We start from the raw sequence: 12,500 nt of genomic DNA, 5'->3' as shown, positions 1-12,500 counted from the left end.
TCTTCTGGTTCCGCTCCCCCTCCTCCTCTGGTAGCCTCCTCTATAATGAGGACATAATGAGAGCTAAACGAGGTTGCTGCTGGATTCTCTGAGCATGCACGGGGTGGGGGGGGGGAAAGGGCCGGACGCGTTCGTCGTTCAGAAAGAAGCCGAGACGAGAGAGAGAGACTGGAGGCCGATGAGTCCATATGGTATCCCGGGCCGCTCTGAGAAAGAACAAACGGTTCTACACTGAGTTGAGTCTGTGCGACGCCGTGCTATGCCACACTGTGCTGCTGGCTGGGGGCCTTTCTGTCCCCCGGCACACACTGAAGCCGCCTTGTGCGCTTGGCTAACGCAGAGAAGAGACCTCCTCTGTCTGCCCCATCAACCACCACCGTCCTTCCCTGCCCCCCACGCAAACCTCCCGTCATTTACACCCGGGCCTGCCGGGCCTGCCCCCCATACAGAAACTTGGCACACCCCGGGAGCAGCTGCAGCAGGGCTTCCAATGCACACGCTCCAGAGACACGCCCCCCCACCCCCGCCCCCACCGCCCTACAGCCATAGGATGGGGCACCGGCCATTATGTGTGTGTGTGTGTTTGTACATGTATCACTTTGAGTCCAGGATAGCCTATTTATAACGCTGTGTGAACGCACGATAAATCCAATTCTATAATACACCTCCATATAAATGGGTTGATTTTGCTACTTTCTGACTCATAAAGCAGCTGGTGTTTGGCTGTTGTTTTGTTTGTTGTTCAAATTTCCCAAGTGCAGCTGAGTCAGTGGAGGCTTCCCCGCCTGCCCTTATGATTACCAACAAAGCCAATGCATGCTACACTTTTCAGCCATACACACTTTCTCAGTCAGTGTAGTCCAAATATGGCTATTACTAGCCCTAACCCCCCCCCCCCCGACAATTATTTCAGCTCATTTTTAGATGGGCGTTTCACAGACATCTGTGTGACAAGAAACTGCTGGCGCAAAGAATGTTAGATTGATCAATCTGTTGGGAAAATAGGCCATTCAAGAATTACGTGCAAGAAAATGAGTGGAGAGAGAGACAGACATGGACCAAAGCTAAACAACAGCACCATCTGCACCTGCCCAGAGACAGATCGCACCTGTCCGCTCGCCCTGCACTGAAACATAATATTGCACGGAGATTAGAGGAGATTTGTGACTGGCAATCGGCCTAAATCTGAATCGTGCACTCACACAGGTAAAACACCTGTGGAAGGATCAGTCGAATAATCAAATCATTCACACCTCTAAGCTGTGCCCATATCCACCCTAAATTAGTTTGTTAAAATATATATATTTGCTTTGTGTGATCTGTCCCAACAGGATGGGTGGGTGGGGGTTGATTATTCCCTCAAGGCGGTTATTTAAAATGGTGGGTGTCTCCTTGCTGGCACAGTACATTCAGATTGGCCAAACACCAAACTAATATATATTCGGGTGGATATCCTGTCTTATCAAACATCTAGCCTACATGTCTCTGCAAATCCACCCATTAACACTTCAACAAAAAGAAGAACGTGCCCCATAGGGTGCAGTTGATAATTAGGCCTATCCAAATGTTAATTAGGCCAGTCATGGTGTGTAGACCTAACTTCCATTCTACTACAGACACATCATAACCCGCAGCAGCAGTGATAGTGAGGGGGTCTCCGCACTAATTTGCGGGCGCACGTCGCTATCAGCCCCGAACAGACCCTTTTGTTTCCGCCACAGCCCCTCGTGTGGTCACTGGTCACCAAATTACGCACGGCGGCTCTCCTCCATCAAACAACGGAATTAATCTTGAAAGCGTGCGTTTTGCAGAGACATTAAGTAGGCTAATGGAGTTATAATGTAGTAGCAGTCCAGACTATAGTCGGTAGCCTACATAATAAAATGCAGCGGCAGCAGAGTATCCGGGGCTACACAGGTGTTGCCAGAGCAACGAGTGCCTGCGAACCGATCCGCATCCTGCCCAGGACAATGAGAAGTGGGATGCAAACACCGCTACTCGTCTGCCACAGCAGCACGCACGTCACGATATATTCTCAATTAGCCTGGTCTCGGGACAATTACGCGCACAATATTTATATCCTTCCAAAAGAAGACGGTGAATCCATCCAGAACATGAACATAATAGGCTAGATTATTTTGCATGGCTGAGTTGGGACAACGCGAGGACGCGCGTCCTACGATGAATCAATGACAATTAAACACGCTGCGCATCATCACACATCAGTGATGAGGTGGATCTGACATCTTGTAAGTTGGCTTTCCTAATAGCGTGTTGTCCCTGAAGGGGCAAAAACAAAATACCCAGACAACACAGCCGACCCGTACGTGCCGCGGGCATGCTGCTGGCATCCAGGCGCGCACACACATACACACACACACACACCCCCTCCTACACCGTACCGGGCTACCTACAGCACACACACCCGGTCACCCGGGCAAGACGACTCCAAAAACATGTTCAATGGACAACCATCTCCTGCTTTGCGCTCTGCCGCGGACAGGACTTCTCCCTCATTGGCAGACCACGGCCTACATAGCCTACCTTTTTACTACCGCGACTGCCTGGAGGCACCGGCGTTGCTATGGCAGCAAGCGATGGGAGTAGAGTAGGGCTGTTCTGGTCGGGATTTGGACAAAGTGATAAAAGGTGAACGCGCGCGCGCACGGATGAACATTGACAAGTTGTAGGCCTATAATGTTAATCATGTGACAGGTGCGCGTGCCAAGCCTGGAATAATGACTACTTAATAGGCGGCCACGGGACATCTCGTGCGCGTACACACACACGCACGCTCTCTCTCTCTCTCTCTGACACACACACGCACGCACGCACACACACACACTTTACCGTTGACTTGACTGGGACATATAGGACGGGTTTCCCTGATGCGCCTTTCTTGTGCTCTCCCAAAATGTTGGTGCCGACCTGGAATCCTTTCGACTTCACCCAGAATTTGAATTTGGCGTTGATGTGGCTGTTGTCGACATAGACGCCCTCCGACTCGTCGTTCTGCAACAGTGTCTGCATGATTTTGTTATATTTTCTCCGGGTGACGGTCTTTGTTTTCCCGGAGTCTCCATAAGTCCGGAGGCACCAGTCCTGAAATTCACTGAACATCTCCGCCTCCAACACGACCGGACTCCGGCTCCTTTTGGGCGCATCCATGCACGCCTTTTTCGTTGCCATCGCTCTCTCTCTCTCTCTCTCTCTCACTCTCTCTCGGTCTGATCCCGTTCAAATAGGCTAATATAAAGCTAGACTTCAATTTTCTCCTCTGCTCCCCCCTGTCCCGCGTCGAGGAGGCAATTTGCGTGAGGGTTCTGGGATCCCGTACCTCCCTTTGGGTCCTAAGCAGGGCTGATGAAAGTGACCCGGACAGCAGCACACCTGTTTGCAGAGGAGCTGTGCTGTCCCGAACCGCAGCGCTGAAAAATGTCACTTCCTCACATCATCCGCCGAGGAGAGGAGCAGAGAGAGAGGGGGCTGTCCTATGCTGAGCGGGTATCTCCCACCTGTGCGTAAAACGCTCTTCACTAAAGGGTAGGCTATGGAGGAGGAGGGGGGGGGGACACAGTCCTCGCCAAACAACAAAGAACAGACAAAAGCATGGAAACAAACGTCGTTCTCGGTTCCTATCGACCTACTTTCTAACAGCCAACACTATTTTCGGATGCGGGTTGCTCAAGTCTGGAAAAAAAGCGCAAAGATGCTCACATTTTTGCTCTATATGGTCTCGTATCCGATCGACATGCGCCACCTGGGATTGTTTCTCAGCGTCACACCTGTTTGAATGGGACCTGCGCTGCCACTGTCTCGTAGTGCATCTTTCTATCCCACATGTGAGCATTGATATGTGACTGTGTGAGGCTGCTGCTGCTGCTGCTGCTGCTGCCTCATTTTGGTCTTCTTGCTCCGGCACCAAAAGCAGCCTGCGGCTTATAAGTAGCGTTATGATGCCATATAGTCGCAGAGAGAAAATGTCCGATCTGGAGACGTGTGAGGTGGTAAAGGGCGGGGGCAGCATTCCTTTCACTGGGGGCTTTGATATGCTAGAAAACACCAATAACATGATTTATTTGCAATTAGGGGGAAAATAAAAAAACTTTTTGCAGATTAAAATCATGACGTAGCGGTGCATATAGAGGTGGGTAAACCAGTGATCATATATAGGATATATACTGTAGCCTATACTGTATATATATATATATATATATATATATATATATATATAACTTTTCAGTTGGATAACTATTATTATTATTAATAATAATAATAATTTGTCATAAAATATATATGAGAATCATATAACTTTTCAGTTTGATACTACTAGTATTATGACCTATTTATGTCATAAAAGATGTCAGCCTAAAAAGATTAAAAAAAAAACTACCCAACATGATTTTACTGCAAGTTGAAGAAAAGAGATGGACTTTTTGTCTCTTATTGTTGAGCTTATTTGTGTTGACATTTCTGATAGAAATAGAATGAATGATATATGAGTGAATATGAGTATTTCCATGCCATTAACTTCACACGCGAGGAAAGGCAGAAAAATCAGATAAAGCTGTAAAAATGTGAATCAAATGTATAGGCTCAAACAGCCCCAGAGAGAGAGAGAAGGGTTTGTGACTCGGACCAGAAACCAGTGCTCCGCACACACACAGTGACATTCTGCATCTCCATTTGTCCCCTGGAGGTCTAGTATATTTAGTTTAGTGCCTGCGTGCGAGGTGTCCTATTCCTATTGTGTGTGTGTGTGTGTGTGTGTGTGTGTGTGTGTGTGTGTGACTCCTCCTGGCCTGTGTGTGTGTTATAGGACCATGCTGGTGGTGGTGGTGGTGGTGGCTGCTGCTGTTGCCATGACAGCAGCAGCAGCAGCAGTCTCGGGGCTGTGCAGAGGGTGAGTGGGATGCCCCGTCCTCTCTCCTCTCCATCCTGACTCTGCCCCACCCCACAGTACACCCGATAATCAACAGCTCAACACTCAATCAATAGCTCGTCCCATGAAGTAAAACTGCGGGTGTGCGTGTGCATGCGCATGTGTGTGTGTGTGTGTGTGTGTGTGAGTGAAGGACCAAGGCCGTAGCAGCAGGGCTATTTCATTCCGTTTCATCATTGTGGTCTCCTCTCAGGACCGGCCAGCGTGCAGGATGAGCTGGAGGGCTCCTCATCATCACACAGGAGGAAACATCTAAGCTGCTCATGATGTGTAACGTGTAACGGTGGCCAGCGGGTGGTGTTGTGCAGAAAGTAAGTCTCACTCTCCCCAGAGAGAGAGAGTATCTGCCTCCTATGTCGTATGAGGTTCCCGGTTCGATCCTGGTTCACGGTGGACTATATGAAGCGTGGGTTAAACATGAGCCTCCAACGCATTTTGTACTGTAAAAGCTTTAAGATGGGAATACACCCATCAACACAGACGAGCTGTCGCAAATCTATTTTTATATATCGATTCCTTGACACGCGCACAAACACATGCAAGACAAAATACGACACTTCCAATGGCGGTCTCCTGCTACCCCCCAAAGCCTATAGCATCCACTGAGCGTGGTATAGTGACTAGCTTGGCCCTCGACGCCACCATCCGTGTGCTTCAGCTGTCAGACCTGTAGGGGGGGGTCACGCCTCCGAACTCCTAATGAGGCAAAACTGCTGTAATTATGCTCCCCATCCCCCACCGAGAGCTTTCTTTTCACCGCGGGGCGGGACGACTCCTATCCTGCGAGCGGCTGCCTGGCACTCGCCTATCAGATTCCAAAATAAAAAAAAACTCAGCGAGATAATATACGCTTTCATTTCTTTTCATCCGAGGGCTTGGAGGCAAAGGGCGATTTTGTGCGAATATGAGTATTATCTGTCAATTGAAAGGTCTCAATAAAATGAGATCTTTTCAGGGCCAAGAGGACACAACTGAAATCATAACACGTACGTTTGAATAAAAAAATGAACTAACTTGAAAGCTGTAACTTTGAAAGTAGGGCTTTGTTCACTGCTAGGGGGCGTAACTGGGCTTGTGCCCTTTTGACACCAAGCAAAACCCCTGACCCTGAAGCATTGTGGGTACAGGATAGCATTGTGGGTACAGGATAGCAGTGGTGGCCATTCAACTTTATGGCACCACGACATCCCCCACCACCCCCCACATCCCCCTAGCCACCCCTCGAATCCCGACTCTTTACCACCTTCCTATCCCTAGCTACGGCCCCTCCCCCTCTTCCTTGACCCCTCCCACTATCCACCTAGCCACTCCCCTACCCACCCCTTGTCCTCCCCCCCCCCTGCCTTGACCCCAGGCTCCTGCAAGACACGGCCAGGAGAGTGGGAGGGTCGTCACAAAAGCTCAAATCTTATCAGATGGGGGAACCCTGGGACAAAAGCTTATCAAATGGTGGTTGGTGGTCTAATTTGGGTCAGTTCAGGGGTCCTTGACGTAAAAAAAAAAAAAAAAAAAAGTTTGAGAACCCCTGCTATTATGGGTATGTTATCCCTTACTAAGGCTTACTATAGAGGGTATGCACACCCACTGAAACACGCCCCCTCAATCAGGAATGAGTGTCAAAATGAGTGTCAAGTTCCTCCCTGAGCGCAGGTGTCAGTTATCTAGGCTGATTACTGCATTCAAGCTCAGTCTTGCTGTGACTCAGTGGGCGTGACCCCACAGTGACTTCTGCCTTTGTGACATCACATGCATACCCTCTATAGACGGTTTTAACTTGACAACAAAAACATTCTAAATTGAACCCCCGCTCACTTCCTGTTGCAGTGTTTGCTATGGACATAAAAGAAAAAAAAACATTCAAGTGCAGGACTGACCATTCCATGAAAACCGTCTGTACAGCTGAGCAGCGAAAACAAAAGTAACGATGTCGAGTGAATATTTCTGCAGTTTGCCGAATGCTGAGAAAAAGGAAGTGCTGTGGGGTTGCGCTCTGGTGAAAACCGTCTATACCAAACCCCACTTGGAGTTTCTCCAGGGGGATATTTACATTGCCAACAAAAAGGATGTTTGCAGACCTTTAAAGAGAACTATAGGCTAGTTGTTGTGTAAACAAACAAAATCTGTCTTCATACAGGAGAGACGTATCGGGATGGAGCGGGGACATACAAGGAGGCCTCACAGCAAACACAGACAGACAGAGAGAGGGAGACAGAGAGCAGAGGGAGACAGAGAGCAGAGGGAGACAGAGAGCAGAGGGAGACAGAGAGCAGAGGGAGAGACAGAGAGCAGAGGGAGACAGAGAGCAGAGGGAGAGCGAGGAAGAGACTGATGCAGAGTAGTGAGTAGACTGAATAGGCCCTTTTCACAGCAACCCATTTGAGGTGGTAAAGCAGGTGTAAGTCCCAATTACATTAATGAGGGCCCTGGCACTCGAGCACCTACATTGAATGAAACCATTATTATTAATGGCATTGGTTACACCTGTGCTGTGAAAAGGGCCTATACCACGGGTGGGCAATTATTTTCTTTCTAGGGGGCCACATAAGAAACCCAGATTGTTGCCGAGGGCCAGAAACGTTGTCATGTCGTTACCTCTAATTTTAGATTAAATGATAGAAAACATACTGTGCTCTTATTCTTCCGCATTTATTATTATTGAAAATCCCTCCACAGAGCCAATATAGTGTATGACAGGCAGACACTGAGGGGGAGTGATGGTGAATCAGTCTCAGTTAGGGTGACAAGTGCCCAGCCAGGTGCTGATCACGCCTGAGTGACAATTTGACGGCTACTGCCCCCTGATGGCCAAGCTAAAAAACTGCGCCCTCCTTTGTGTCACTCACCGCATCCTGTCCGGACCCGTCCTACCCAACTCCACATAATCATTATATACATTTATATTTGAACTGAATGGCGCCTTGGTGTATTTCTGCATTGTATCAATGATGCATGGGTATATGCATTTTATAATATGCGTCCGTTTATATCCAATAAAGAAATGACAGCAATCCGTTGTATTAATTCCCTGATGTTGCGTTTTGATGTGTGATGATGACTGATGAGAGCCTGTGGTGGCTGTACGGAGAGGAAGCGCGAGCTGACTGCATATTTATAAGTGTCTATTATATCAACTCTCTCTTTGTCTGCTCATTCAGCCACACAACACGACCAGCTAGGAGTTGGATCGTTGGGGTGATGTGGTGGTGTATTTGTGTGTGTGTGTGTGTGTGTGTGTGTGTGTGTGTGTGTGTGTGTGTGTGTGTGTGTGGAGGGGGGTGGGGGGTTGAGGGGGGATGCGACATGAACACACACTGACAAGCCTTATGGGACCATGATGCGGGGGAAGGGGGGGGGGGCAGGGAGGTGTGGGCCGGTGGGTCAGGGCCTGGGGTGGCTACGGGCCATTGGGACGGCCAAGCCAAATGAGGCAGGCCACAGAATGGGCACGGTCACCATGGAAACACAAGCGGCCCAGGCAAATCATGGCAACTGGTAACTAAGTAACAGGAAACGGCGGACCATAGAGGGCGGATGGGTCTGGTTAATCATGAAGAGAGAGAGAGAGAGAGAGAGAGGGGGTATTGGAGAGAGACGGGAGGGAAGGGGGACGGGGGACGGGGGACAGGGGGGGCGAGGTGGGGTAATGGTGGGGTAGATAAGGAGCCGCGGGTCTCCTTCAAAGTGTTCACTCCCCACGTGGATCGCATTGACACTGGATTAGTGTCAGCGTGCGCTGGAGAGGGAGCCTCCACCCGGCTTGCACCATCCTTTTCTTTGTAAATCCATGAGGGGGTGTACATGAGCGACTGTTACAAGGAGAGGGGGAACGGGCTGGACTGCAGCCATAACATGAGGCTTTGTGCACGTGTGTGTGTGTCCGTGTGTGTGTGTATTTGTGCTTCTGTGTTTGCACGCGCGCCCGTGCATGTTTGTCGACGCTAAGTGTTGGCCCCCCCATGGCGCCTGTATTCATTTATATATTGTGTGTTGCCTTTTGCCCCAGAAGATGGAGGGGGTGTGGGTGGGTGTGTGGGAGGGAGAGGTGGGGGGGCCACTAGGGGTGGCCTCAGCCTCGCTACACAGAGGAAGCTACAGTTGACACCCACAAGGAAGTAACCCTCAGGAAACACTTGAATGTAGTCCACAACTGTATGCTCCTGCGCCACATGTTTCCACTGATAAAAAAAAACATGCTTTCTGATTGTTACTATACATGTATGTGTGTGTTGAAATTCCTAAGCATGCTGCATGATATACAGCTCAATATATACGAGTAAGAGGTATCATAACGTACATGATAAACAGCAAATTGTTCATCATTTTGGAGTATGATATAAATTCAGAGTTGAATGTTTCGTACGGGTCAGAACCTGACAGTGGACATTAGGTTGGGTTGGGTCTTTTATCCTGTGAAACAAACGGGTATTTATCCGATGTGGCCTACCAGCAGTGTGTGAGTGTGTTTGTTTGTCTCGCGCGTGCGTGAATTACATTTTGTCTAAGCCATTTAGGCTGCAGGGGTCAAACGTTCGGAGATGTGAATGTAAGGAGGATTTCCGCTTAATGGGATCCTCCACCCGCAGACTTGATATTTATTCTATATTAAATGAGTTGAATGCTGATCAGGCTTGAAGGTAGTTTACTGGTTTCTAATCACGGCTGTGCTTTGGGACAGCGAGCCTAACAACTTTAGATGCATCACACATCACCATCTTAACTGGACTAACTACAATAGTCAGCGGTGCCAAACTCATTTTAGTCCACGGGCCACAGGGGACCCAATTTGTCTCAAGCGGGGCCAGACAAAGAAAATCAATGCACAATAACCTATAATTAACAACAGCTCCACATTTCCCCGAGTCTTTTAGGGTAAACATTAGGCCTATAGGTACATTTTAAGAACACGTTTTCATATAAGGTTATCTCAGCTATCATAGGCCTATCATATCAAATCTACCTAATATTTTACCATTTATTTAATAGTGAATACAGAAAACATGAATAGGCTACTTATTGTATCTTGCTCCTGGAACCTGGCACCTCTTAGCCTTCAATATTCTATATTAAGGTGTAAAATCCCGAGCTTGAAAAATTGGAATGGACTTCTCAGTGCAATTTTCACACTTTGCAAAGTCATCCTGTGGGCCGGATTGGACCCTTTGGCGGGGCGGTTATGGCCCCCGGGCCGTACGTTTGACACCCCTGCACTACATTATACCTGGCTAAAAAGCACCTTAGGTTAAGATTTCCCTTAGAGTTAAGGTGTCCATAAAATAGAATCGGCTGCACAAAACACCCTTAAATCATACAAAACAAAATCCTCTTGATTATTTTACTTACTGTCGGTATATTACACCAGATTTAAAATTAAATACCATAAATGCATGGGGGGGGGGGGTTTAATGCATTGTACCACCACAGCCCCTCCCTTGCCACCCGGGGGCCCCTCCCCTCTAAAAGGGAAAGGCCCGGGACACTGCGCGCCGCGCTCGTTCCCCTGTGTGGTTTGAGAGGCTCCGAGGGGCCCCGGAGGAGAGGAAGCCCATTACTCCAACACAAAGGCAGGTTGTATGGGTGCCCCTTGTGGCCCGAAACCCTCGCTCGTAACCCAACGTTTATCTGTGGGGCAACATCTGCTTAAGATGGCAGCCGTGAAACAACTTGAGGAATAAACAAGCCCACGCTGGCATCGAGCCCTGGCTGCATAGCTGAAGCTCTCGCTGAACCGGTCTCCCTCCTCCGGCTCCGTGTCACTGGCACCTGTGCTTGCCCCTCTATCCTCCTCCTGCTCTACAGCTGGTGTCTACTTAGGAAGTAGGAAGACACAATAACACTCCACTCCTGTCCCACCACCAGCCTGATTGGCGGCGACATGCGTAATAGTGACCCCCCATCGGCGCGCCGCTGACATCCACTTTCAGCCCTGGCTCTGTGACACATCTGATGTCACCTGTCAGGCTCTGTCCTCTCTAAGCCTTTATCACCCTGAATGCACCCCCCCCCTTGACCTTTGACCTGGTTTTCTCCCTTTTCTTTAGACTTCTCTTCCCTGTTTCTTCTCAGGCCACATGTTGCCCCTGCGCTGCCTGCCCTTCCCCCGCCACGGTAGGCTATACTCTCCACAGAAGTGAAGTGGGAGATTCACGTTATGATACGACCTTACTTCTCTCGATCCTGTTGATCGATGATTAAATCGACGGTGTAACAACTGTTGATCGCACGACACGTCAGGAAAAATTGTGCTGAGTATTCAGTCGTTGTCCATATCCTTTTCATTAGGAGGCTTTTGAATCGTTAACAATGTGGATCTCTGAGAGCTAAATTAAAATCGGTGAATCACATCTCGGGGCGTTCCCAAATGACATCCAAGAATAAAGCCCTAAATACAAATACAGCTGTGTTTTTTTGGGGGTCTGGGGGAATATATATAGGCTATAATCTAGCCTGAGTTAATTGTTTACAGAAATGGCTAAACCATGTCACAATCATGTCTCCGTGAGTAATGTCATCATCAAGTCCCAGCCAGGAAGTCTAAAGAAAAACGGCTCAACCTGAAGGAGGTGAAGATTGTGGACACGCGGCCTTGAGGCTACTCACTCTGCCAGAGGGGATACGCATTGTCTATCATTCAGGGCAGAGAGGGAGTATCCATGAACCAGGTAATGAGGTTCATTACACATTTGTTACAGAGGCGATATACATTATGCTAGAAAAGGCCATTGAACGATATGGCTGCTGTGCCGCCTTGCCCTGGATCCCATTTTAAAATGGGTTTTCTCGTCACATTTAGTCTCGTCTTACAAGAATCCTTCAGGCTTCTCTAAGGATTTAGACTCAGTGTAATTTATGCTGGGACTTCTTTATTTTCCCCTTTTGTCCCGTGTGTTTCCAATTCAGATCCCTGAATTCTTTCGCTTGACCTCTGAACCCAACGGATGATGACACAGTAATCAAAAGAAGAAGACCAAAAACTCAACGTGATCACCCTTCTTCTTTAAGTGTGAACAGAAACACACATATTTTCATGTATGTCTCAATGGCCCGAAAGTGAACATGTGAAGCCTACTTGTGTGTCTTGTGTTTGCCCCTCGTGCTCCGGCGACCCGACCCGGCCCGGCGCTGGGAGGAGGATGGGCTGCTGGAGAGGTGGTGGGCAAACAAAGCCCAGCCTGACCTATGACCCTGTGGGGAGTGGAGCCACACAAACACAGCAGGCGGCAGGCACCACAAAGACGCTGACTTATATCTTCATAAAGAAATCATGTTGCTTGAAGTCCTGTATAATTACAACAAGATCATATCAATATACACACACGTGTATTCATTGCTGAATTAAATGATGCAAAGGTTAATGCTGTAACTTCCATCTGATTGAAGCAATTGATTTTTATTTTTTATTTTATATTATTTATTCATGCTTATCAGCCCACAATCAGGAGCAGGAGTTGCCATAAGTCATTGTTTTCAAAGAACAAATCTTCTAAACTATGAACGGTCAGATTCATATACATTCATGTACATTTACATTATTCTTTCTCAATTACCCTACCGTTTAAAT

General features: G+C 48.3%; 1 protein-coding gene across 1 annotated transcript in view; it reads right to left on the bottom strand.

The window, feature by feature from the left end:
• Positions 1-3,189, bottom strand: part of nol4la (nucleolar protein 4-like a) — a gene marked incomplete at both ends in the record, with an annotated part of 27,062 nt that extends 23,873 nt beyond the window's left edge. The window contains one exon of the mRNA XM_083639105.1: positions 2,851-3,189. Coding sequence (XP_083495231.1) covers positions 2,851-3,189 — 339 coding nt within the window. The remainder of the gene's footprint in view (positions 1-2,850) is intronic.
• Between the last annotated feature and the right edge of the window lie 9,311 nt (positions 3,190-12,500).

Source organism: Poromitra crassiceps, assembly GCF_964638095.1.
Source record: "Poromitra crassiceps genome assembly, chromosome: 6".
NCBI lineage: Eukaryota > Metazoa > Chordata > Actinopteri > Beryciformes > Melamphaidae > Poromitra > Poromitra crassiceps.
The sequence above is the reverse complement of the archived record's forward strand: the minus strand, read 5'-3'. Positions and strand labels throughout refer to the sequence as shown.